The sequence below is a fragment of the Columba livia genome, chromosome 13 (assembly GCF_036013475.1).
Source record: "Columba livia isolate bColLiv1 breed racing homer chromosome 13, bColLiv1.pat.W.v2, whole genome shotgun sequence".
Taxonomy (NCBI): Eukaryota; Metazoa; Chordata; class Aves; order Columbiformes; family Columbidae; genus Columba; species Columba livia.
In genome coordinates, this window is record NC_088614.1 from 7,264,015 (window position 1) to 7,291,506 (window position 27,492).

General features: G+C 46.6%; 1 protein-coding gene across 2 annotated transcripts; it reads left to right on the forward strand.

Moving 5' to 3' along the window:
* FBXO31 (F-box protein 31) lies at positions 1 to 25,714 on the forward strand. Of its 2 annotated transcripts, XM_065028825.1 has the most exons (10): positions 1 to 432; positions 7,601 to 7,672; positions 9,832 to 9,918; positions 14,167 to 14,243; positions 15,566 to 15,733; positions 16,417 to 16,491; positions 17,807 to 17,916; positions 18,615 to 18,768; positions 19,340 to 19,701; positions 20,860 to 25,714. In XM_065028825.1, exons 1-10 carry the CDS (start codon positions 51 to 53, stop codon positions 21,080 to 21,082), a joined length of 1,710 nt encoding a protein of 569 aa, XP_064884897.1. In that variant the 5' UTR covers positions 1 to 50; the 3' UTR covers positions 21,083 to 25,714. The 2 variants fall into 2 exon arrangements, with proteins under 2 accessions (XP_064884897.1, XP_064884898.1); XM_065028826.1 differs by lacking the exon at positions 9,832 to 9,918 and having other exon boundaries at positions 3 to 432.
* The last annotated feature ends 1,778 nt before the right edge of the window (positions 25,715 to 27,492 follow it).

Below are 27,492 nucleotides of genomic sequence, written 5' to 3' on the forward strand. Positions count from 1 at the left end.
GGCGCGGCACGGCGCCGCGCACCGGCCCGTGGGGCAGAGCGGCCGCGGTTATGGCGGTGTGTGCCCGGCTGTGCGGGGTGGGCCCGGCGCGCGGCTGCCGCCGGCGCGGGGCAGCGAGGGAGCAGCGGCGCGGTGCTGCCGGCGACAGCGAGCCCGACACCGACACCGACCCCGAGGAGGCGGGCGGCGGCGGCGCCGCGGAGGATGAGGAGGCGGCGGAGCGCATCGAGGGCGGGCGGCCCGTGCCGCACCCCGCCGAGGCCGGCCCGGCCGGGCGGGCCCCGTTGTCCCTCCTAGAGCTGCCCCCCGAGCTCCTGGTGCAAATCTTCGGCTCTCTGCCCGGTACCGAGCTGCCCAGCCTGGCCCGCGTCTGCACCACCTTCCGCCGCATCCTTCGCACCGACACGATTTGGCGGCGGCGCTGCCGCGAAGGTACCGCCTGCCCCGGGGTGGGGGAGCCGGGAACACCCTGGGGAGGTGGCCCCGAGCGGTGCAAGGCGGGAGTCCTGCAGGATGCAGAGAGGAGATGGGGCCGGGGGTGCAAGGTCAGGGGGCTGGAGGATGCAGGGGGACCCGGAGGGGGTGGGGAGGTGATGGGGTGTGGGTCGTGAAGGGCGTGGGGTCTGGGGGTGCGAGTTGTGGGGCTGTGAGGGGTCCATGCAGGGCTCCATGTGCGGTGGGTGAAGAAGAGGGCAGACCCCGGGCCCCCAGGGGCACGGCCCCTTTGTGGTGGCATTTACTGCAAAAGAGGTGACATGTGAGTGGTTCCAGCTAAGGGCATCACCTGGGATTGTTCCCCGGAGTGGCAGCTGGGGGGGAGGAATGGGAATGGGATGGGACCCAGGCCCTGGGCGATGGTGCTTCCGTGTGGGGTGTCCTTGGGTGAATCTTGGGGATGGGCTGTTCTGGGCAGCGAGGACAGGGAATGGTCAGTCCCTGCAGAATGGGGCTGCACTGGGGAACAAAAAGGGTCTGGGGGTTGGAGGCACAGCAGGTAAAGCAGGAGCTCGCTGGGCTCTGGTGAGCAGGCAGAGGAGGACAGGCCTGGGTAAGGTCATCTGTTCCTGTCCCATCACAGAAAGTACAGGAACAGGTTCGCAAGGGTCCCCGGTTTACATGTGCATTACCTGGGGAGCATCTGCTTCAGGGATGCTGTGCTGCAGTAATTCAGATGCTCAGGGATGTTTGTTTTCAGCAGTGCCTTGGTCCTGTGTTGCTGTGGCCCTGTTCTGTTAGGCTGCAGTTCTTACTTTTTGCTACTTGTTCTTTTTCCTTCTGTCAGTGGGGCTCTCTGTCCCCTGTTTGTTAATCCAGCGGCTTTCTTGCTGCTTCATCATCTCCATAGTGTGATCCTGCCAGGTGCATCTGCTGCCAGCGCATGAAGTCATGTATATTTTGTTCCTGTTTGTCTTCTGTTTTTAATACCAGCGAGAGCATTGGGATGAAGGATTTAGGTATGTCGGAGTGGCTGCTGGCCAGAGGCAGCAGAACCTGTTCAGATGCATTAAACGTTGCAGGAATTAATTCATGTCTTATCAGCACGATCCAAGAACCCTTCGACAGTACAAAGACCGCACATAGAAAATGTACACTAAAGCATTCTTATTTCTTAGTTCAGCATGGGATGATCCTGTTGTCCCAATAACTTAACGTTATTTTTTTTGAGGTAGGCGAATAAAATGCTGTTTGTTCTCTCCTTATACTCCTCTACTGACAGAGTCCTTATGCAGGTTTGTGTATTTCATGAATGGTTTGTAAAACTTCACCAGTTAATTATTTTGGTAGGTTATGATCCTGGCAAAAGGTTTACATGGAAATGTATATAATTTTAAAATATGGGCTAGGTTGTCTTGTAAAGGAACTGCTGAATTAGGCCTGATGGGAAAATGAATTTATTTTTTAAATTCTTGACTTCTCCTTGGATTTTCTTGCCAGTAGATAAAGCAGTGTTCAAAAGCCTAGCTGAAGTTTAAAGAAACCGTGGAGTTTGTGTGGCTAAAACTGAACCAGACAGGAAGGGAAAGTGTTAAGTCCTGTCTTAGAGCCCTTAGCTAACTTCAAGGTGAGAGGTGCCTAAACCCAAATTTTCTCTTCTTGCACACTTTTCTTACGTTTTCCTGATGTATTTGCTCCAACCACTGCTGGAGAACTGGTGCAGTTGGGGTAGATCTTATACCAAAGGCACAGGCTTTGCTGAACAGGTAAGGGTCAGGTTCCTGCCTGGAAAACTTAATCTCTGAAGCTGCTACTGCATCTTTGAACCCGTTGTGGTTCTCCAGGCGATTCCTGATGTGGACTCATGTGGTTCATAGTGCTTTGCGTTGCTCTGCACAGCAGCGTAAGCAATTCCCGTTGTGGTAGTACCGTAACTTTGTGTATTTGTGCACACACCGTTTTATGGAGTGACTTTGCAGTTCATTGCTCTACAGACATTTTGGTGATGTGTTACACCTGCTTAGCTGCTGAGTGTGTTCGAACTTGAGCGCGTAACTGTATTATCAGTGAAACTACTTGAACACATATATGGACATCAGGTAGATAAATACACATATAAAATTTACAATATCTGGTGCTGTATTTCTGTATAGGCATACATTGGTCACTGTATGATAGTCAAACATAAAATGTAATTATTTTTTGTTAACTTATCAAAAACAAGCCACTTTCCAACTGAGGACAGGCCTTAAGCATGCATTTGTGTCTACCTGAGTTTAAGCATGACATAGTAACGTGTCTTGTTGTGACGCTGCGTGTCCTAAAAAACAGAGGACGAGTGTGTGTGCCTTTGCTAGCATACTCCTTGTGTTGGTGGCTTGTTCACTCTGAAACCTACTGATGACGTTCCAGAGCTGAGCTCTTTGGGGAAGTAACTGGTAGACTTGAAGTTTGTGTCGCGTGCATATGCAAAACTATTTGTCTTCTCGGAAAAGCACAGCCATAAAATGACAAAGAAATTAAACAGAGCAATTCTTCTCTGAGAGTAGCTGATTGTTGCAGTGCTTGGTCTTGGAGCAGCGCTGAATGTCAGGAAAAGCCTGGACGTTGCCCATGTCAGATGAGTGCTGAGGACTGAATTTTAGTATAGTCTTGAGAACATGTTGTGTTCAGCACAACATGGGCTCGTTGTCCTGAAAGTGAAGCGGCTTTTGCTGGTGATTGTGAACTGGGAGGGCACTGGGATGAACCAGCAGCAGTTGTGTAACTGCCACGGCGTTAGGACTGTTGTCCTTTTATCATTGCAACTGTTTGTGGTAAACAATGTCTCTGAATTGCTTCTTTGGCAAGAACAGGATTGCAGTTACTTTCATGTTTCCTATAAATAGGAGGTTGCTGATCTCTGTGGTGGGAGCAGAATTAAAGCCTGTTTCACCCTGGCTGGTGATCTGACCTACTGTGATTAACACCTGATAGTCCATTCTAGATGGCAGCCACTTCCATTGTAAAATAAACCATGTGGAAACAGACCCGTAACTCAGAATAAGCAGGTCTAGAACGTGGATAAAAAGGCTTTTGGTTTTGAAAACAACCTCCAGTAGCTTTTGGACCTGCTGAAAAATATCAGCCAAGGTGTTAAAGAAGCTAAATCTTCAGCAAGTTTCATAGAAAGAGGTGGAGAAGAGTGGGAAATTTGCTTTGTACCCTCAGTGAGACTTGCGTGGAGTTCAGATCTTACAGGACTCCAGAGAATCCACGTGGGATGTACAAACTGCTCCCACCACAGGAACAATCCCTTGTAGTGCTGCACCCTGATAAACGAGAAAGTGGTTTTAATAAGCCGCAAGGCTCTAATCCCCCTTTATGTGAGATTAAACCATTATACAGTGTGTTCCTTTGGTGAAACACAGAGGGCTTTTCTTCATCTCTGACCATATTCTTCATCAAGATGCCATCTAAAAGCCACTGACCGTTTTTCGCTGCTAGTGGCAGGTGCTCAGTAGCACAACCATCCTTCAGAGCATTTTCCTTACGTTTATTTGGAAGCTGCAGATCTGAAGCTGCCCATCTTTTGCTTTAAGGTTTCTGCAACAGCTTTCATTTGTTGCAGCTCAAATCTCCTTTTGCTGAGCTCTTTATTCATGGCTGCAAAATATCTTGGTGGTAACAACAAAGCCTCCCCCTGGGAGAAATGTTTGGGAAAGTATTTGGTGTATTTTAGTCTGGTAGTTCAACCGCTGGAAACAAGAAGCCGGTTCCAAACTTGTCCACCTGATATTTCAGAGATGCTAACCTGTGAATCTCCCATTTTTTTTAGTGTCTGAAATGATCCAGGAAGTTTCTCTGATTCTGTTTTGTGTACAGCCTTGGAAACACGCATTTATCTGGGAATAATTGGAGGACATGATGGAATTTTAGCAATGGTAATGGTGTCAAGCTCGACCAGACATCCTAATTTCCTCTGAATTGCAGATGCTTCCAGCTGCTCACTGGTATTGCTGTTCTGGGAACAAAAAAGCAGTAATTTAGTTTTTTTTATATGGGTACAGGGGCTCTTCTCTACCTGAGTTTAAAGAGCTTTTTATGTTTTATTTATTTTCATATATTTATTTTTTTTTAAACTTGTGTAGGCTGCAAAGAGGAAGATGTGAGAGGTGGCTCCTTGTAGAAAGGAGAAGGGAATGTGGGGCTTAGAAAAGCACGTGGTGAGAGCACTTGCAAAGTATTTGTGCAGTTGATAATAAATGGAAATTGCCTTTCCAAGTCCTTTAAAGTCCAGTGCATGTGACCATGGAAACAGCACCGTGTCGCTGTGTGTTTGGTAAATCTTTTCAAGCGCTCCTTATAAACCTAATAAAACAGTCTTTCCAGCTGGTCGAGTAAGGACTTTAAACCCAGTTTCCATCCTTGCTTTTGAAGCAGGATTAAGTAGCCATTTTCTAATGGTATAAATTTCGTGTGTGGATTTCTGTGACTATTAACTCCTTAAAATACTTGACTCACTGAGCTGTTGTGCTGAGATATGTTTCCTTAAAATAGACTTAATCGCACTGAGGTGGAATTTCCCAGGAAGCTTGAGCCCTTCAAAGCTTTCCTGGAAAAGGCTTTCTATTCTGTGCAAAGGAAACCTTGTCAGCTTTATTTTTCTGTAACTGTCTTGAAGCTCTACTTACTGTTAATTTCATGTCCCTCTTGTCTTCTGAATTAAAAAGAGATGGTGAGCTCTCTTGCTTATGATATTTGGAGGTTTTGTGGGCACTGTGAGACAAGAGACTGTGTTTTTTGTCCCATCAAGTGCCGTTGTGGTGCCAGCTCAGGGGTCAAAAGAACTTTTACATGATTCAGTTACCCAGAGTTAAACCGTCGCACTGGGGTTTTGACTCTTTGTAGTTGTTTGCTGAATGAAACAGGGTAAGGACTGGCTATAAAATGAGTGTCAGAGCACACTAAAATGAGATTATTTTCTTTCTTGATAATACTTTCTTATAAGAGCCTTGGCTATCTCATGTCAAATAGTATGTAGCAATTATAAAAATTCTACAATTTTGCCTTTTTATTTTTCTTTTTAAGGAGATTGCTATTACTTGGGAGAATTTTTCCCCAGAAACATTTGAACTACCCAACTTAGGAAATGCACCTTTAGTAGTGGTTTGGCTTTCAAAAAATGTCACTGCAGGTTATCAAGGGCAATTGCATGAATCTGGGGTGGAGCTTTAACATCCAATCACTTCCCACCCCACCCTCTTGTTTTGAGATATTATTCAAGATAACACTTGCTGGCATTGGCTCTGTTGTGGGACTGCGCTTGAAAAGATTTACGGATCTAGTGCTTTGTGAAAAATTGGCACCTTCTGGAGGAAAAAAAGGATGTCACTGTGCTAGAGAGCCACCCGGGGAAATGCCGTGTGGGCGGGATGCTCTGCGTGCCTCCTCCCTTTCTGATGCGGGATAAATATTTTCACTGACACCAAATTTAATGTGGCTGCAATGCCTGCCCTGCCTCTTACTGATCCCGCAGCCAAGTGAGCATTTATTTATACGGAAAGATTTGGGTGTTTCCTTACAGCAGGCTGTGACTGTGCTGCTTCTGTCATCTTACAAAGGTCCCCAGCTTTCCAAGAAAACGTACAGTTCCCTCTGTCCCTTTGGAATTACTGAGCACACACCAAGGAGCCCCTGGCAGGAGAGATGGACATGGGGCAACGTGGGGGGTGGCTCTGAATGTCCAACCCCTGGCAGAGCTCTGGTTTCACTAATCCACAGCCCAGTGCTGAATATCTTGTTGGTGCTGGATGTGCTTTCCTGCAGCCTCATCTGTCTGCTCAGCTAATTGTGCTTCCTCAGCCCAGCTCGTGTTTGGTAACACTTGGAGCTTCCTCTGCCAGCAGGGACATGGACACCAATGTCTGCCTCTTTTAATGAAGGGCAGCGTGTTTGTTGTACCTTCTGCCCACTCTCACCCTTCCTGAACCTGCTGTTTACCGCAAGCAATGTTCTGCAGAACGTGTTTTCCCTGTGGACGGCTGACATTCAACTTTGTGCGTGCTTTATCTTCATGTACCACAAATGTATTTATGGACGGGAGGAGGTTGAATTCATTCAGGGAAGCTCCTGCTTTTCTCATATGAAAAATGAATTCAGGGTTTGCAGCAGGTTACGAGAATTAGGTAGCAATGTTACCATTTGGCAGCAATGGTAGATTGTTAAATCAAGAAAGTTCGACTGAGGAGAAGTTTCCTATTTAGTGATTTGGTGAGGGTCTTCACAGACACACTTTTGCAACGAACATCTGGCAGGTTGTTGGTGTTGCTAAGGAAGGCTGGTGTTTGATCTGTGATGTAGACGTCTCTGATGTCAAGGAGGGCAGTTTTCCATGCTGAGATCTAACAGGGTCACTGCAGCAGGGTGGTTTTGGTTGCTGATGATCTTTTGGGGGGATCTCCCTCCTCCCATTTCCTCCCTCTGCTCTTCTAAGGATTTCTCGCACTGATATGTTAGGACTTGCTTTTCTTTTTCTTAGAAGTTTGGCATTGACTTCCTGGAAATGAAATGAGAGAATCTCATTTTCTGCTTCAAAGCTGCCTTGAAGATCTCCGTATTGCTTTGTTTTCAGAGTGTTCTGTAAGCAATCAAAGGCGTCTGAGCGTACAACAGACCTATCTCAATCTGATCTGCTTTCAAGTGTAACCATATTTGTACGTGCTGATGCCTGTTTTATGTCTCCATTTCATTCTTTTTAAAGCCTGTGACCTTTCCTTTAGGATCCTAATAAGCAGTTTTCCCTGCTGGATACCTCAGTGGGAGTAGATAATTACTACACACAGTCATGATTTGATCTAAATGGGCGTACAGTCCCAGCTGGAAGGAGTGCGTCTTCCACATTTCACACTCTTTCTGGTCTAGATGCAAGCAGCTGTAACTTTGCTGTGTTTGCGTGTTCCTTATGGTGTGTTTGTTGCTTGTAAAATATGTTCGATTTCCCAAACTGTAGTGAAATACATCTAGTTTTTTGTTTTCAAAGCAGCAATAAGATTCTCAGACTAATGTGGCAGTATACAAGAATGCACTTAATGAGATCTCATTTTTACTCAAACAGTAGATATCAAGATCATGGGCAGCAAACACATTTGTGCCAGATTTGACATTTTTGTCTCTGTCATTGCAGAATATGGACTCTGTGAAAACTTGCGGAAGTTGGAGATCACAGGAGTGTCCTGTCGAGATGTTTATGCCAAACGTAAGTGCTAAAGCTGATACAGATCTGTATGTCCTTGCTTAGTACCAATTTTGAAAGCGTATGCAGGTTGAATATTTATTAAACTCTGGCAGTATAAGTTACTCAGACTTCCATTCTGATGGCAGGGGTTTCATCTGTGAAGCTGACATGTTTGGGCTTTTATTTAATACTAAGCAGATGCCGAGATTTGGGATGTCTGTGTCCCCAAATCCTTCGGTAGCAAAAGACCATGTAGTTTAAGTTTATAAAAGGTGTATTGAGGGGTTTTCATCCTTTCCAGTTTTGCCATTTTTACATCTTGCTAAGGAATTAACTGAAGCAGAAGCTGAGCTGGTCACTCGAGAGCCTCACGAAGCCTCCAGGACCTCCTGTCCCAGCACTGCCAGGCTGTGTTGTCCCAGTTCCCAAATTTTGCGAAGGAGTTTCTCATAGTCCTTAGGATAAAAAACAAGATTTAACATGCAGCACTTGAGGTCTCTGTAGGTTTTGAAGACCCCAAATCTGGCTCAGCTTCTAAATGTACTGTATTTGCTGAACCCTGAAGCAATGATGACCTCAAGCATTGATCTTAGTGCTGGAAAGAACAGGTAGAAGGGTTTTAATCCCATCTTGCTGAGCATCCACAGAAGATCATTTCATCACCTAGTGTCCCTCTTTACTGATTTGTGCACTTGGACTGGGACTGCCTGGCTTTCCCGGGTGGGAAGGTTGAGTGATGCTGAGCCAGCACTTTTATGACCCCAGAGAAGTCTCATTAGCACTTGGGCCCTCCCTGATTTCCCATTCGGTCCAGTATCTGTGTGACACTGGTGTGGTAACAGCCATCCTGTATATACTGTATTGGATTTTAATTCTGCGTTGTCAGTCTTAAGTGGCAGCAGAACATCTCTTCATCACCTGTAGTCTTTTTCACTACAGTAGTTCTGTGGTTCAGATATATTAAAGTGATGTTTAGTGCTTTTTTAATACACATTATACATAGAAATGGCTTTAGTGGCTCAGAACAGTGGCCTCTCTAGCCCAAGGCTGTATCTCCCAGCTGTGGCTGTGAGCAGTCACCCAGGGAAGACTGAGAAGAACATAGGCCGGCATGGTACTTCACTAAATACTCTCCCAGCTCCTGCCTGTTTTCAGGTTGGGGGATTTCCAGGCTCTAATGCAGTTTGTTGATTTAATACCCCTCAATAAGTCTGTCTTACATGTACATTTCCAGTTTTCCGCTGCACCAAAGTATCTTCTGAAGCTGCAGCACCCATTGGCAAAGAGTCACACTTGACATGTGAGAACCACCTCTCCAATAGACTTTATTGTACTTCTGAATAAGGACTGTGTGTGTACCCATTCAGCAATCCCAACTAGCAACCGTTTCTCTGAAGCCAAAATACTTGACAGCTGTTTCTGGCTTTCAGGGCTGCAACATCTCAGCTCTCCTGCTCAGACTCAGCAGTTTTGCCCTGTGCAAACACACAGTGGAACAGTTTCCTGCAGGTGTAGCCCCATTGTCTTTACTGTCCCATAAACCTCTTTAATTGCAGAAGAGTTAATTTGAGGCTATGGGCAGGACATACATTCACTTTCTTGTCTGCTGGATGTGCTTCTGTAAGAAGTAGTGTGGGAAACAGGGAACCGAGCTTAAGTGCAAGAAAGCGTAACTAATCTGTTAGAGAATAGACTGCCTTAGCTTAGTGAATTATTTTGTATACTACTTTTTGTAGAACTTGTTTAGAAACTGCTAAAATAGAATCGCTTGGTATAAATTTGCTTAGCTGAACTTCTGCAAGCTGTGAACCTGTGAAACTTTCTGCTGCATAAAGTGAAAAAAGACTTGGGCTACTGTCCAGGTAGTTCCTTGGCTTAAGCGGCCTTCTTGAGACATCAGTACTCGTTACAGCTGCGCTACGGAGTTTGAGGGGGACCCTAATTATGCTTTGAATTCACTGTGAAATTTGTAAATATTGTTTGTGGGAATCTTGAACATGCCAAGTTCTGTGTGAGTAATCCTGCTGACCTGAGACTGGGGCTGATGGAAACAAATGGTGCAGCACAACTGGGAGTCAAGTCAAAAGAATTTGACTTTCCTATGTGGTTGGTCCAGATTCGTCGTTCTGTTACGTGCTGGAGCAGAGTTCGCTGGTACTTACCCTGCTGTGTCTGTTCAGGTATAAACCCACGAGTGAAGTCGGGGCGTTTTATGAAAATCCTTCCCGACTACGAGCACATGGAGTACAGAGATGTTTACACCTGCCGTACGTACCTCCTGCTGGTTGATGCTTCCCGCACTGAGCACACACGAGATGCTGCATGGAGTGTGACGTGGCTTGAAGCAAATTATTTTGGGGTGGACCTTGGGACAGTGCGGAGGGTGCTGGTTCTTTCTGTTGAGCAGTAGTGGAGTGTTCTGACCCTTTATAGTGACAGTGTGAGTAGGGTGGGCAGGGGGGTATGTTGGTCTCTTTTTGAAGTGCATTGAGTTAGAAAATTGTCCTGATTGGGTTCAAAAAGGAGGGTTTCTGTTCACCATAGTGGAGCACTTGCTCTGCTCTTCATGGATTGCTCCTCTCTTAGAGTGAAGTATTCAGATATGCTGGTGAGGGCTCCCAAAAGTAAATTTAAATACATCCTGGTCTAGCAAAAAGCTTTGTCTTGGTCCAGATAAGCTGCATTTAGAAATGCTGAGGGTTCCCATACTAATTCCCTCCATGTACAGTGAATCCTTTTCACCACCACCTCCCTCTCTAGGAAACATTCTGATGGAGTTTCAGAGATTGTAATTTCCCTTCCTCAGTCAAGAAGCTGCTCTGGATAAACTGTTCTTTCCCTCCCCATGTTGTGTTGAGGGAAGAATCGTAAAACATTGGAGTCTAATGCTTACTGTTCTGCAGGAGCAGGGAAAAGTACTGCTTAGTTTACATCAGTTAAGGCAGCTGGTATTGCTTGATATTTGGAGGGGTTGTTGAGCTGTCTCTAACACTCCTTTGGGTCTGCAGAGTTTTGCAGGCTCGAGTTACTAACTCACTGGCGCTTGGGAATGTGGTTTTTCACATACGCTAATGGGTGGAGTGGATGCTGCAGACTTACCTGTGCTAAAGAAAGCAATCGAGCATGGACCATGCAGAGATGATGTATTTAATGGGAATGGTGCCAGATAAGCAGCAGCAATGCTAAACTGGAATCAGTAAAGGTTTTAGGCCTGCCTGTCAACACCAGCCTTGTTCTGGAGCTGAGTGAGAAGGAGAGGCGCCTCCAAGCTGTCCCGGGGGGTGAGGGATTCGTTTACAGGTTGCTACCTATGTGTTTTCTCCAAACATGCTGTTTGTGGTGCCTCTGAAATGGCACTTTGCGCCGTTCCCCCAGTTACTAATTCCTTAGCTGCAGCCCCAAACCTCTGATGTCTCACGCCCCTTTTCTCTGGGGACATATCGCATTAAACCAATGTGATTTAAGATGCAATTGCCCATTTCCCCCTTTTCCCTTCCTGTGTGTTAAGACCGTGTGGCCAGGATTTACCATGTGAGTGCTCCCTAATTCACATTTGCGCAGCGTTAGCCAGGTCAGCTCAGATCACTTTCCCTGGGGTTTTAATTCCCACTTGCAGATCAGTTGTCACCAGCTGGAGGGCACCAACTGTTTACGTTGTTCCAGCTCGTTTTTCCTTTTAAATACCTTGCTGCATCCTGATGGTCTAAGAGAGTTGCAGTGGTTCAGGTCTTTTCCACTCAAAGTGAGCCACCTCTGCTTTGGAGGATGCACATTTCACTGAGAAGTCCTGTGTTATGTTTTTGCATTTCTCTGGATGCAGGTAACGAAATAAGGTTTAGTTAAAACAGCAACACCTGAAGGCATCTGCTTTCCTCCTGTTTTAATATCCCATTCTGGAGTTGTAACTTGTCTCTATGGTGTCTGTGGGTGCCAGCACTGTGATGTTGCTTGAACTGCTGTGCATTTGCTCAGTCACTTCTTTATCCTGTGTCTGACTCTGACAGAGAGTGCAGACATTAAACCTTCCCCAGGCAGCTTTTTGTTCGTGGGAACATGGGCATTCACTGCTTCTCCTAACCCGTCCCCAGCTGGATTTGAGCTGCCTTTCCATGTGAAGAGCATGCAGGGCTGTTTGGGGCAATGTGGGGAACACTCAGGCTGGGTGGGGGTTGTACTGAGGCATCCACTGAGGCATGGAGGTATTTTTGCTCCGTTTGGCAGGACGTGGGCTTAGAAATTCAGATAGGCTTCTGCAGGACTGAGGAAAACAGGCAGTGTGCCTAGTGAAGGAAAACATCAAGAAATACCCAAGTGCTGTTTTCTTTCAAGGAACAGCGAGGAAAACAAATGTTTGATCCATCCTGTCTTCTGCCAGGGAGAGCCAGAGCTGGAATTCATCACATTTTCCCTGCAGTGAATAGCACTGCTCACTGGAGCCCAGAGACACCCCAGGCCTGAAAAAGGAGCTGTGATTTTGCTTTCAGACTCTTTTGGGCCTTTGGCCAATTACCAGTGTTTTCCCTGGTAACTTCTTTAGGAAAAGCACAGGAGGAGATGGAGTCCACAGCACCAAGGGAGATGATGTGTCCATTAAGGTGTCCCCACCGTGGGGCTGGATGTGCTGCTGGATCAGCTCATCTGGAGCCTTCTTTGGTGACAAACAGCTGGGGTTTTATAAAATAAGAAGAGCTGCCTGCAGCAGTGGTGCAAGCCCAGCACAGAAGGTTCTATCCAGTGGGTAGGGTTCATCTGGAGGTAAATGGAATTTTTTTTGGCCTCCTCCCTCCTTTGCAGCCCCAGGTTTCTGGGTGGTGAAGCAGGTTGTGTGTGTGACTCAGCCACGGCTCTTGGTGAACTGAGCTGCAGCTGTTTGCTCAAAGTGAGCACAGAACCTGCCCTCAATAAGCTGCTTGGAGGAAAAGGGCTTGCCTTGTCCAGTAGACACTTTCCCCACTGTTGAAAAGTCCATTGGTGGTAGCTACAGCTCTCCAAGTGCTTCAAACAGGAGCTGCGGAGAAAGAAGGACATCCTCATTGCTCTTGGATAGCTTAGGATCAAGTTTTCTGTCCTAAAAATAAAAAAAAGCTGAGTTTTATCAGCTTCATGCCAGACAGCGTGGAAGGCAGATTGTGGCGGGTGGAGCGGCTTATGCACATACCATTTATTAATATGTAATTACCACGCTGAGACGAGAAGACTGGGAATGTTATTTGCTTCCTTGCCTTAGTGCTGTTTGTGCTGCACTCGGTTCACTGGGTGAAACCAGTCCATCAGTCTGAAATTGTTTATTGCACAGGGAAAAGGCTCCTCCAGGCCAGTTGGCAGCAGCTCCAGACAACCCTCCCTGCTCTCCTAAACCTCTGTGGAAGTTCTTTGCTTGGGTGTAATAAAACCAGTCCTATGGTTCTTGCTATCTTAGTAGTTAATGAAACAAAGATGTTGTAACAGCTGCACTGAAACACAATTCTTCCTAGAAATTGATGCAAAGCAAAAAGCATTATTCAAGCCAGTTCTGTGGCCTTCTGAGTTGGCCATGAATGTCGTTATAAGGCAAGTGTAGTTTCTTCTTGCTATCGTAGAAATAATCTGCATCCCATTCTTCCCACCCAGAATGCCACACTGTGTGTAACGTCGTCATGTGAAGGTAACTGGTCGTGTTAGGAAACTGTATGGACAGAATTCATGGCTGAACGTGTACAGGCTGGAGGCAAGAGAGGAGGTTTCTTGAGATGATTCTGTAACAGGCATTTTCTCCTGCTTGCTGGAAATGTTCCTACTTGCTTTTCGGATTTGGTGAGACTGACAGTGCACCCAGTTCTGTGATGAGAAACAGGGAAGCCTCACTTGCTGCAATAGGCTTGGAGAGGGACTTGGAAGCAGCTTTTGGGACACACTGCTGAAATGTAGCCGCTACTTGGAATTTTTAAGGCTGTTACTGAGCTGGTAATGTCACCAGATCTGAGCTGGCGTGGTCTGTGCGCTTTGCCCATGCTCTCTCGGTGGCTGTTTTTAAGGACGCTTTACTCTGGGGACAAATTTGTCTACACAAGGTGGGGAAATTCTTAAAAAATAGCCAAATTTCCCTGTTCCTTACTGCTTTTGTGCCCTTCCTTATTTTCTGTTGCTTTGCAGCCTGAGGCATAAGTACATTTTTTGGTAGCTGAAGATGGCAAATACTTTATTTGTTTTTAGCTCTGTGTCTATCATGTGATTCGCATTAGCAGGACCATGTTACAAAAGTTTTCTGATAATTCCTGGTAAGGTGTTTGATTCTGTAAAGCCCTGGAAAGTAACTTCTGCATTGGAGAACAACATAACTGTGTGTGGGGTGGTCGGAGGCTTCAGCTCAGCCTGGCTGCCGTTGGGTGTAACCAGTTTTCCTTAATAAAAGCAGTTGTGGGTGGTATTGTTCAGCATTGTGTACAGTCTGGTAGAGTCTTCCTTTTTGATTTCTTTTCCCCAAACTCCCATTCCTTGGTTCAATGTGCTCACTTTGGTGTCTTACTGTTCCCTAGTGCTGCACCGATACCGGCACATCCTGGGGCTGTGGCAGCCGGACATTGGGCCCTACGGGGGACTGCTGAACGTGGTGGTGAGTGAGTACCTCGTTCTGCGGGCTTTTGAATATTTCTAGACCTGGTTGTCACCTCCATGTGATGGAGAAGCCTGGAACGGTCAACCCTCAAGCGATTGGGACCCAGAGGTTGCTTCTTGAGTCTTTTCATCATCACCACCTTTCTGCAGACAGTCCTTTTGTTTTTCAGCCCCAGGAGCACACGGAAAACATGAACAATGTTTCATGGAAAGGCTTGGTTTAGAATTTAATGCTGATATTCCAGTGGCTGGCACAGGCACAGGAGTCTGTTCCTCGTGCAGCGAGTACAGCGGAGGTTTCAGCGCTGGCCCATCTCTTTCTGCTTTATCTTGGCCTGCAGCTGAGTGTTTTTCAAAGGATTTTGCACCGGAGTTCACACATCTCTCCTTCCTGTGGTTTGTGATACTTTTCACCAGCCGTGTCTAAGACTAATGCATCAGACGTGGGGATAGTGGTGCAAAACATGTGGAATTTGGAGGCTCTTGTGCTGCTGGGGAGAGCAGTTAATGAACAACACTGAACTCAGTGTTCCTGAGAGCTGGGCCAGAAGTTTGCCTGAAGCTGTTGTTCTTTGCACTGAGGTTCAATAACTGACAGGTTGAAGCGGAACAAATCACGAGGCCTTTGGGTTTTGCAAGATTCTGTTCCATGAACTGGTATAAGAGTGCATCCAAGTGTGCCAATACTTACGTGATATTGTGACCTTATAAAGACAAGTGTGCCTCTGGCACTGCTCTGCTTTTGTCTCAGATCTCTCTGTTTAGAAAGTATCCTTTTTCTGGAATTGCAGAGCTTGAGGGAGAAGGATTGTGTTAGGCGTGCAGGAACAGGGCTGGCACTTGGACCTCTCAGCAGAGGAGATTGTTGCTTCTTGTGCTGTCTGTGAGTAATAGAGCCAAATAATTCCTTGTGCAAAAGGCACGGATAATCATGAGAAGCAGAATTGGTCTATTGGAGTATCTGCCAGCATGAGCTCTCAAAGCAATTAGAGTTTGACTGGCTGTGCGGTCTCTTCAGCGTGGTCTCTCCCTCTGGATCCTGCGCACCAAGCATCCGTCACAAAGTCGTTTGTGGTAATAAAGGCCTGATCATTTTCCAGTGGTGCAGAAAGCCTCGTAAAGAAACCATCTCCCTCTTCACCAGGGGTGTGCTCTGAGTGCATATGGTCTGGTTTAATTGCTAGAAAGCAGTTTGGAAATGCAGCAAGCTGTTCCACAGCTCCTGCCCTTTTGCAGAATAGTCCCGGGAGCTGTTTGCTGCAAACGCAACAGGAAGTGTGAAGGCTGATATCGGGAGCTTTCTCTCCCATCCCACTGCAGGTAGACGGTTTGTTCATCATCGGCTGGATGTACCTGCCACCGCATGACCCTCATGTTGATGATCCCATGAGATTCAAACCTCTCTTCAGGATTCATCTCATGGAGAGGAAATGTGCAACGGTCGAGTGTATGTATGGTCACAAGGGCCCTCACAACGGCCACATCCAGGTGAGCTCCTTTCAACACCTGCCCTGGGTGTGATGTGCGTGCACATTGACTCTGGAAATGGATTTATCAAAAAGCTGCATGAGAATTTTATTTAAAGGATGTGGCTTTCACCACCTTGTTGTGTGCATGAATGCCAGCGTTATGCTCATTACGTGTCTGAGTTGCGTGGGGTGCTCCCCCCTCCATATTGTGCTGGCAATAGCACAGCAAGGCTGTTACACTGTCTTCTCTTGGACTGGAACAGGGTGAGAGTACCAGTACGTGTATAGGCTGGAGGAAATGGTACACAAAATGGCCTTGTGCAGCTGGTGAATGTTCAGACACATGGACTTGTTCTGTTTGCAGCTCTCTCAGATGAGACCTTGAGAAGATGATGTGACATCCATTCAGTACATGGGATGCTTTGAAAAGCTTCCCAAGAGGTTGTTTCCTTTTTCTCTGTAAAAGGAAGCTCAAACAGAGAAACAACTTAAAATGAGTATCTTTCATTAGAATGCAGTGCAGTTTGATTGCTTTTATTTCTCTATTCTGTAGCTGATGCGCTCAGCATCACTTAATGATTTCTCTGTTGCAGCAGATTCAGTAACACTTGTGTTAAGCATTCAAGCAGTTGTTGTTACATCATCCTAGGCATCTCTAATCAGGTCTGTAACCTGTTAAATTCTCTTCCATGGTAACTACAGATTGTGAAGAAGGATGAGTTCTCCACGAAATGCAACCAGACAGATCACCATCGGATGTCAGGGGGACGGCAGGAGGTAAGAGTGCTTTGCCAGGAGTCTGCATTAAGGCTGCTTGGACATCCCTTTTCAGAAGGTAAAGCGTTGCCGTCTTACCTCAGCTCTTAGCTGGTGTTGGGTCTGTGAAGTGCTGTTCTGCCTTCTAATTTCTGTGTATCTGTGATAACGTTTGTGTTTGGTAGCAGACCTGTCCAAGGAAAAACAGCAACATGCATTGTACTCAATGCAGCACTTGCCACACACTGATCACTGCTGTCTGTATCATTAAGATCTTTCAGCCACAGGCCTAATAGAGTACCAGCTGCATTTGAATACTTGCTTGTCAGTGGGACACCTTTCTTCTGCTTGTTGTCTTGGTCGAGGGATTAAAAGCTTCATTTGGTTGTTTATTCTGTGTCAGCTATACCCAGCAAGGCAGATTCCCAACTCAAACTACGTTTTTTAAGGTGCAGGTATAAATGTCAGGATGAAAACCTTCAGCCAATACCTGCTCCAGGTAGTGGTGTTTGCTACCAGCTGGTTGAACATGACAAATCTGATACCTCAACTGCTTCTAACAAATGCTTTAAAATGTCTGTCTACTAATGGGAAACAGCTGGATGAAAGGTTTAGTTAAGCATTTTGTGGTTCTGTAGCAGATGAGAAATGCTTGAATACTTCCAAAGCACTGCGTTAAGTGTGTGTGGCATTATGGTAATTGGAGGATCTGGCTTTAGAAGATAAAGAAACCAGGTTTGGAATATCACTTGGTAGGCTGCTATCTTAGTGTAAGCTGTTATCATGCTAACTCGTAGTAGGGAATTAACTTGTCAGGGCTGGTGTCGGGGAACTTCATGAGATGTTTTCAAAGCACCTTTTGGATTGAGATACATCAGGATTAAATCAGCAGGATTTAACCTCCTGAATCTTCAGCACCTTTCAAAAGCATCCCCTTGTGTGTTTAACATGCCAGGACAGGGCACAGGACTCGGCTTGTGGGCACACAGAGGTACTGCAAAGTAAAGAAGTAGATTTGCTACTTTGCAGTAACAGGTGATGCTTGTGCTTTTATTCTGAGGTGGGATATTGGTTCTACCCGTGATTTATTTGAAGGGACGCACATTTATTGTGCGGAGTCTGGCCAGTGTAGGGCAGTTACCATTATCACTGTTTGTTAAGCGTATTTCCAAGCCAGCTCTGTAGCAGCATGTGCTCGTTCCTCTGGTTTTGTCGGAGCATTTGTCCTCTCGGTGGCTCTGCCGGTGATTCGTGCTAACAAAGCAAAATCATGTTGGGATATCTCGCTGTTGCAAATGAAATGCATTCATTTTCCGCTTTTTCTCTTCTCCTGCAGGAATTCCGGACGTGGCTAAGGGAAGAATGGGGTCGGACCCTGGAAGACATCTTCCATGAGCACATGCAGGAGCTCATCTTGATGAAGTTCATCTACACCAGCCAATATGAGTAAGGACATCAGCTTTTTCTGATTGTTGAGGTTGCTGCAACTTCAGGAGCACATTGGATCATTTGTTCTGGAGATGGGATGCTTGCAACGGGCTTCGGCAGCCAGAGGAATGTTCTGTCTCCACAGGTTCTGTGCAAAGATACAGTGGAGCACAGTGCTTCCAGTTGAGCAGAAAGATGTAATGACAACAGTAATAATAAGGTTTCAAGTTCCTTACAATAACTATGCACAGTAAGATGGTTTTGAGTCATTTAACCATGTTTAATTTGAAGACAGAGCTAATAACCATGATCCCAAGGAGCTATCTGCTTATTTTCCATATTAGTAAGCAATATGCTTTGTAGTGTAGTTCACAGTCCCTGAGAATTCGGGGTTTTTTTTAACCATCACTCCAAACGTCTAGTAGCAGCCACCTTGCTGTAACAGATGTTTAGATGTGCTTCACTCTTAGGTTCTCTGGAAGTCCCAAGGAATGAGAAGGTTTATTGTGGCCTTGCTGCAGGAGCTTCCTGGGGTGCTGACAAGGATTGTTAGAGGGAGATGAAAGGAGGGAGTGTTTGCATAGGTCTAAAAATCAGTTAAGCTTGATGATGGCCCAGAGCTGCCCAGGGGAGCAGATGTAAAAACACGTTCCTCATGTTGAGGGATTCTCTTAACCTCTCCAACCTTTTTTTTTTTTTCCAATTTATTTGCACAGCAACTGCTTGACATACCGACGCATCTACCTCCCTCCCAGCAGCCCCGACGACCTTATAAAGCCAGGTCTCTTCAAGGGAACGTACGGGAGCCACGGGCTGGAGATTGTCATGTTGAGCTTTCACGGAAAGAAAGCGAAGGGGACTAAAATCACTGTGAGTGTGTTTTCATTTCTCTCAGGTGCTTGTTAGAGTATTCTCTTCTCGATGCTGTGGATTCATAGGAGAGACCTCTGTCTGGGAGGCAGTCAGTTGTTGTGGTTCCAAACCCTGTTCCTCGTGGGGATTAGTGCCATTGAGTGAATCTTAACACATGCAGAGTAGCTAGAACATGCTCTGCAAAGTTTCTCATGATGCCTTCTGGCTCCCCTTCCTTTTTTTCCCCCCTTCCAGCCGCTTTCTGTGAGCAGCTGGTAGGAGGTCACTGAAGATCACTCACCTGTGTTTGAGGAGCAGGTACCAAATGTTGGCAGCTCTTCACTGACGCCAGGCTAGCAAGCTCCTCCCTCTGCAGGCAGGGATTCTGAGAAAATACAGTTGCACCTTTGACTTCTGCACTTGCAAGTACATCCCAGCTCGTAGCCTTTGATTTAAAATTCTGTTTCTGGGAGCAGGGAAGCAGAGGTGACATAGACAGCTCAGGGAACAAAGAACAAGGTCTGAAGGGGGGTTTTTTTGTTGATGATGGATGTGGGAAAGATACAGGTCTGTTGCTTCCCATCTCTAGGGAGATCCCAACATCCCAGCTGGGCAGCAGACTGTAGAGATTGACCTGGCACATCCTCTGCAGCTTCCTGACGTCGAGAACCTTCGCGATTTCAGTGAGCTCTCGCGCATCGTCCTGGAGGTGCAGGAGCAGGTGCGTCGGGAGGAGCAAGAGGAGGAACAGCGGCAGGACGACGGGGACCGCTCCCCCCATGCTTCCTCTCAGGCTGTCACCAAATCCCCAGGAGAAGGTGCCGATGGGGAAGGGACTGCGGCTGGGGCGGAGGGGATGCCCCAGGACAAGGCACCAGCTTCCCAGCCCTTTGTGCTGCCCATGGGAGTCATATCGAGGAATAAGGACTATCCCCGGACCTGCCGAATTTGGTAATGAGGACTAATGGTTTTATAGCCTGGTCGTGCCATCTGCTTTTGAAACAGAAGGGGGGGGTCTTTGAGGCATGTTCTGGATTTCTTATTCTTTCCCTGCATGTGGATCTCCCAGCGCCTTGCGCTCAGGTTTTCTGCTGCTGTCTCCCATGTTTTTGTTTGCTTCCTCTCTTTCTTACCGTACTGTCATCTGCCATCCTGCTTACTTGCTAGATTTTATCCTGTTACTCCTGAAGCTAATGCCTCTCCTGTATCTACCCCCTGCTTTTTTTGTGTGTTTTGTTTCCCAGCTCGTACATTTGAAGATCTGTTTAAGCCATTTCTGTGTGTGTCATTTGTGTTCCCTGGCTGTGGTAACACTCTGCTCCGTCCCACCCCTCCCTGGCCCTGGGACCAGCTCTGGAAGGTGCTGAGCACCCTGAGCAGTGGGTGCAAGTACACAGACAGCTGTGTTGAATGAGACCAGGAGCCAACGAAGCAGCGTAATAGACAAAGTGTGGAAAAAGAGCCCAAAAGCTGAGGCTCGGGCAGGTGACCTTCAGCCAAACATCTGTGCTTCGGAAAAAACCTTCCAATAGCTGGTTAATCCCACAAGGCTCCCGCTGTCGCAGCCAAGTTATGTTTGAATAAAACCCTGCTCCACCTGCTGCTTGCTTGGAGGTTAGGCTGACCTTTACTCCCCCCCAGCTCCGGTTGGATTTTTCCTTTTTCTTTTTTTTTTTTTTTTTTTTAAGATTTTTCTTTCCCTTCCCCATGGTTTTGTCACAAGGTTTGCCCCTCTGGTCACCCTCTAAACGTACCTTTCCTCTTCTGTGAGGATTGGTTGATCCTTGAGTTGCAGAAGTAAATCTCAGAGGGATCACTGGGCTGAATTACAGAAAAAAAAAAATCAGCCTTGGTGTGCAGGTGCTAATTAGAACAGCCCAAATAGCTCCCAACAGCAGTGGAGAGTTTATTTTCTTAAAATGGTATCAACAGTGTTTTGTGCTGTGTGATAAGAAGTGACTGAATGTAAAACTCCCCATTCTGTAGCACCTGGCACTGTGTTTGACCATGTCTTGATCACAGCTTTGTGTTTATTTATTTAATTGAATATGGGGTACTTATGGCTCTTCTCACATATATTTTTTTCTTGCTATTCCTCTGTCCTTGCAGTTTTTATGGGACGGGGCTTATTGCTGGCCACGGCTTCACCAGCCCCGAGCGAACACCCGGCGTTTTCGTTCTCTTCGATGACGATCGCTTTGGATTCATCTGGCTGGAGCTGAAATCCTTCAGCCTCTACAGCCGGATCAAGGTCTCCTTCCAGAACGCCGAAGCGCCTTCCCGTGAGGCTTTTGACGAAATGCTGAAGAACATTCAGTCACTGTTTTCTTGACGGGTGGTTGTGGATGGACAGGGGTAGGGGTTGCAAAGGCTGCTGCACTCCCCAGCCAGGGCTGGGTTGGGGATTCCTTGCTCTCGGTACCTCTGAATAAAAGCATGCACTTTTAATAAAGCCTTTTTACCCCAAAATGTACACATCCCGGTTAAAATACCCATAACTGCCCTTTCCTCCCTGCCACCCCACACTGCTCCCCAGCAGTCCTTGTTACCTGGTCTGTAACATCGCTTTGTGTAGCTGAAGGGATCCTGCAGAGGAGGAAATAAACCTTTATATTGCAAAAAGAAATGGATTGGAACAAAAATAATTCAAGGTCAGAGCTGCATGGGAAGAATGTCTGATTGACCGGGTGTCCACGAGCCCTGTGGACAGAGCTCTTTTTTGTGGAAGGAACTCATGCTCTAGACCGATCTAGACTTGCTTTACCCTCCTAAAACCTTTTGCGGTCTCCCCGCTGCAGATTTGTCTGCTTAATGCTGAATTGCATCAGCGGTGACAAGGCATGTCCTCCTCTCCAGAAACCTTTCTCTGGTTTTGGCAGCAAGGGGAGGATTCCCCGCTGGAAGGGACGGTGTGTGTTGTGTTGTCCCAGCTTCTGGAGCTTGTTGGATGTGTTGTCCCCGGGGCTCCAGGTCTGGGTGTTTCCCTGAGTGTAGGGGAGATGATTATTTATTATAGGAGCTGAGTACTGTGAGTTGTGCCATAAACCATCAGCGTTTGCATCTGTGCCTGTTATTAATCCTGTGTAGGAAGAGATGATGGGGATCTTTGTGTGAAGAGAAAAGAGGTGTTTGAAGGAAGCTCTTGGTTACAAATAAAAGATGTCCTTTGTTGCAGTTGCTCTCTGGCTGTGATGATAAACTCCAGGTTTCTTTTCCTGCTACTAGCTGGATCAGTGTCTATCAAAACTCTTCCTTTACATCTTCTGCAGGTTTTGGTTTATAAATGTGTCTGTACCTGTGTTGTGCTGGGAGGATTCAGGCCCCTTCTATGGAGAAGTTTGTCCCCGCCTCGTTTCAATGACTGTGAACAGCTTTTCTCCTCACTCTCACAAGGGCTTTTTGCCATTTCTGGCTCTCGAGTTGTTCTCTCAAGCTGTGTGAGAACAGAGTCTCCAGCAGAGACTTTGAGCAGAAGGTCACGTCACTCACAGGATTAATTCCTGTCTCTTTGCAGAGGGTTTTACAAACCTCTGGGAATTTGAAGGTGATTTGGGGCACTTCTTTCTTTGTTTCCTACAGCTTTGTCAGTAGTTGAAAACCTGTCTCAGTGTTAGAGGTGTGGATCTGAAGTGCTATTACCATTCTGGTGAATTAGCTATAAAAAGCAGGTTGTTTCTGAGCAGCCTGTCAGAGCTGTTCCTGGTGGCATCAGCAGAGGGAAGAGTTGACCTGGATCTCGCCCCATCGCTCAGGGCTGGCACAGAGGATGGGGAGCAGCTCAGCCTCACTGTGTGCCCAGAGAAACGAGACGGAGCTAAAATCAGGCGTTTTGGCCTTTTTCTGCAGCTGCGGACAGAAGGAAAACGTGCTTAATCTCGCAGATGGAGGTTTCCAGCTTGATGCAGATTTCTCCAAGACATTCGGAGTCTGTTCAGCATCTGGGTGGCCAGTTTATCTTGAGTTTGCTGTCAGGCTGATGCGGCCGGTGTGTTGGCTGCTTTGTGTCTTCACTAACAAGCTGAAGGGATGCAGGAGGTCCCCTTGGGCAGCTGGTTCAGTCGCTTGTACTTAAAAACACCTTCACTTTAGCTGCAAATGGATCCATGGCTCTGATTGCAAATTCCTCCTTCCTTCCTTGTCCTTGCTCAACCCCCAAAAATACAAACCCTGACCTTTTACGTAACTAACTTAATAGTTTTTGCTTTTTGTCTTTAAAGTAAGATTGAAAATCCAGAGTGTATTGAATGCATGAAAAACACTTGGCCTGAGACCCAAGCCACTGTCTCTTAAGTACCCTGTTTCCCTGAAAATAAGATCTCTCATTAATTTCTACTCCAAAACCTATTACTTTTTTACATGTATAGCTGCCTGGATGCTATTTAAATTGACTCTTTTTATGAACTGTAACTAGGGCTTATTTTTGGAGTAGGGCTTATATTTTCAGCATCCTGAAAAATCATGCTAGGGCTTATTTTGGGGGTAGGTCTTATTTTTGGGGAAATGGTGCAGACACCAACTCCAACCTGCTGTGTTGGGCTGGCTGAGTGTGTAAAGGCGTTGTAGGTACGTTCCGCTGCTGTGTCATAAAATGCTTGTAGTAGTTGTGACCTGTGGCTTAAATTCAGGACATGTTGGGTGTTTATTGTCACAGGTTCGGGCTGAGATGGTTCTTCTGCTTGTAGCTTGTTCCTTCTGAGCCTTCCCAAGGCGAGACCCCGCTTGGCTGGCTGGAGAGAAGACTTTGCAATGGCTTGATGCCCCGCAGGAACTATTCACAGCTCAGCTTTGCCCCTCTAGAAGCATCTTTTTATTTATAGTGTACCTGGTTGGCCTCAAAATGTCAGAATGTGCTGGTCCCGATGAAAGGCAAAACCGCTGCTACACTGTGGCTTTATTCTGTCTAGAGCAAAGGCGATGAAAATAGCAAATTTTGAATTAATACTCCTCCTCTGCCTTCTCACCTTCTGCTCCTCAAAGCCTGGCAGGCTTTTGTGACATTTCAGGAGAAAATTCCCTGTGATTTAGCTTTTGGCTCCATTGGTACGTTCAGAGAAAAGCAGAATAACACGATGAGGAGTGAGGAGCTTGCTGCTCGGAAAGCTTGGGGAGAAGGGGAGGAACGAGAGATGCAGGGTCTGAGCATCCCCTCGTGGTACCTGTGGAAGCAGAGCTGCCAATACAATATTTTACTGTATTTGTTCATTTTTGGTATGGACTGAACCACCTCCTGTGCGTATGTCTCAGTGCACACCCTCCTTTGTTTCTGAACTCCCCCCCTTGTCCGTTTGTAGGGATATTTCTGTGAGCTGTCCACAGGGGTGACGTGCGGTGGTGCCTTTGCGGATGGTGATAGATTTCTGGTGCTGACGTGTCCTCGTCCTGTTCACTCTGTAGAAAGTCTTGGGGATGATCAGCTTTATTTGTTGAGCCCAGACGGGTGGAAGACGGAAAACAACATGTTGGGTGTGATGCTGTCGGGGCAGAAGCCTTTTGGAATAAACAAAGCAATTTAGGTTTGCAGAGCGGCGTTGCCCCAGTAGCCACGGCAAGACCTAAGGCTTAATTCTAAGCTCAGGAGCAGTAAGTGAGTGACTCAGGCTGTGTTGTGCTCCTAAATCAGGCTTTCTGTGTTGTCAAAACACATGGGTTTGGCCAGCTGGCAAACAGAAGCATGGAAGATCCTTGTCCAGCCAGCTTGTTTGTTTGCGTTGGGCTTCATTTCATCTCTCTAAATGTGCTGTGATCGGGTGTTGTGGCTGTAGGAGACTCACCGCAGTCCATGTGCGTTTGTCTGGCTTTTATTTTTTATCGAGGAGGAGGAAAAGGGACAGAATTACTTGTAACTGTGGTGAGCGGAGCGGTACGGCCGTGGCTGCTCTGGAGTGGGACAGCAATTATTTAGGAAACTTGGACTGGGGAGAAAGCAAATTGATGTGCAAGCTTGCTTGGAGGCGTAAGCTACCAGGAAAATCAAAATGCAGCTGGCTCCATGTTTGCTTTTAAACAAGGATGACTTTTAATCACCTTCTATTAATTTAAAACTAGTGGAACTTAATGGGAGTGTTGGGTGTTGTGTGGAAATGGGTTGTATAATCTCAGCTTGCTAGTTTAGGAGATGATAATATACTAACTCTGTCTTGTAGCCGGTTGCTCGCGTGGCTGATAATGTTGTGTTGCATTCAGCTGCCGAAGGACTGCGTGCTGGCCGTGGCGCTGCCGGACAGACAGACACAGAACAGTTGGACAGTGAAGTATTTGAGCTGTGTGACCAGTGGAAGATAAGTTACCAAATTGTGAGAGCTACTGAGGGGTTTTTTTTGTGTGTGTGTGCGTGCTAAATTGAAATGTATGATTCTGGGTTTTGTTTGGATCGCAGGCTTTAATTTTTGAGGAAAAGAGCACTCAGATAAACTGTGTTTGTTAGCTTAATTAAAGCAATCTGCACTTTTTTTTTTTTTTAAATTAATACTCCTGCTTCCCCTGAGCAGGTGTACCCTGTTTCTGTGTGTATTTTGCACTCACCACTTTAACATGACACCGATGGATTAATCTAGGCATCTCCTGTGGGCTTTAAGTGTAAATAAGTCTGTAAAGAACTAAAGATGACAGTGAAGCAGCAGATTCCCGCTTCATCCAGAGGGTAGCGCTGAGGGAAAAGGTGAGCTTTTCTTTCTAAAATGCCATTTGACATGAAACACCTCGGGTTTGTGCCACAAAGATTCATGTCCAACGTGCTGACTGTGGTTTGAACAGCTCATCTGCTCCTCTGTCTGAAGGTTGGGGTTTTGCTGTCCCCTTGTTGGGGGTTTGGGAGAATCAGGCTGTCTATAAACTTTGCAACACTTGGCCTAGTTCATCCCAGGCTGAGCAAAATGTGTGTGTGTGTTCATTTTACACCTGATCATTGTTACCCAAGGAGCCTTTTCCAATTTCAAATAATAAAAAGGAAAGTTTTGTGAACATAGTTCTGTTTGCTGCTCTCTTTTGTTATTGTTGTTCCCAAGGAAAGCAGTGGGTGAGTTCCACCCCTCGGATGTGCAGCAGCCTGTCTTCTGCCACGCAAGAAGAACTAATTTTCCCTTCTTTGGGTACTTGGTGAGCAGTTAAACCAATTTCCTGAAGATGCGAAGCACACACCCCCACACCTCATGCTGCAAAATCCCAATTTATCCTTATTTTCTGTTCTTTCCCACTGCCCATACCCCGCAGAGCTCGGCTCCCTCCCGCAGCAGATGCTGGGGCTGGCAGAACTAACGACCCGAGCCCTGGTGATGTTTTCCTGCCCTCCCAGCCGCAGCTTTCTGAAAGGAAGCATGTGCTAATCCGTATTTTTTCTTATTCTTCCACTTAGTCTGCAGGACATCAGCTGGCACAAAACAGGAGGGATGAGGAGGAAGCATCGTGGTGTAAGTCCCGTTCTCTATGGGATCGGACTGAGAGTTGTCTGTATTTTTTATGCCTTTTTTTTTTTTTCATGTTTCATCCCCCAGTTTCAAATTCACACCCACCTCAGCTCTGAGCTGCTCTCGCCGCTTTTCCAAAGGAGCGATTATGTTGAAATGGGAGAAATTGCAGCGTGAGCTCAGCCGCCGCCGAGGAGCTGTTTGTTGTGTGTCTGGTTCTGTGCCAGGACGCGCAGCCCAGTCCCCAGTTCTGCCTTCACTGGGGTGGCTGTTGTGCTTCCAGTTACGTAACCCAACTCTGCCAGTAAGTTTCTTGGCAGATTATTATTTCTGAGAGCAAACCTTGGCCTTGGAGCACTAAACTAGCAAAGTTCACGTATGAGGCTTTACTCTGGAAATGGCTCTGCCTAACGCTTATTTTCTTTTTTTTAATTGAGGCTGGAGTTACTACTTCAGCTCCCCGAGTGCTCCTCTGTGAATGTGGATGACTTCTTCCATTTCCCCCCCCCCATTTTTTTTTAACCACCAATCCCTTCCCCTAATCCCATCTGTTAATTTTCTGGTGCTAAAGGCACGTCTGACCCCTCTCAGTAAAACATTCTATATTAGATCATGCAGCAGTAGTGAGGGAAAATAGTAAAAGATCTAATAGGCATCCAGTAACTCCTACCATATGTTTGGCCTTCAAGGAGCAGAAATGCAGTTTCTCAAGTGACAGCATTTCTGAATACTGGCCACACACAGCTCCCTTGCAGCCCTCCCTCTCCTTCCAAAGAAACTCAGAGATGTGGAATCATCATAGAATGTATTTGGTTGGAAAAGACCTTTGAGATCATGCAGTCCAACCAACTGTAAGGTCAGTATTTAACAAGTTGATCTGAAGTCCCTTAGCGATTCGGTGTAGGCACCAGCTCAGCCCTGAATTTCAGCGCTGGGCAGAAGCACAGGCTGAGCCTCCATCACCTCCTTTGCCCTGGCTGAGGAGGTACCTGCATCCTGGCAGAGATGTTCCTCCCGCTTTGGTGATGGATAAACTGCTTTTTCCATCTGCAAGGGGTAAAGTCCCTGGTGTCAGGGCCAGTTTATGGGCTATTAACTGTGGAGCAGGCAGGGGTTTTCCCTGTAGCTGTTAGCTTAGAAATTGAGGGTGTGCACGGGTGGATTTTTCCCTCTCTGGGCAGATGGTTGGTGTGAATGGGCACGTCCCAAGCTGGCTTGGGGACCGTGTTTGCCATTGGGTCTCAGTCCCCGCTCTGTGCTGTGCCTCTGCCCCACCGCTGCTGTTTGCGGTGATGCTGCTGCTTCCTACTTGGCTTGTTTCTAAAAACCACAAGACTTC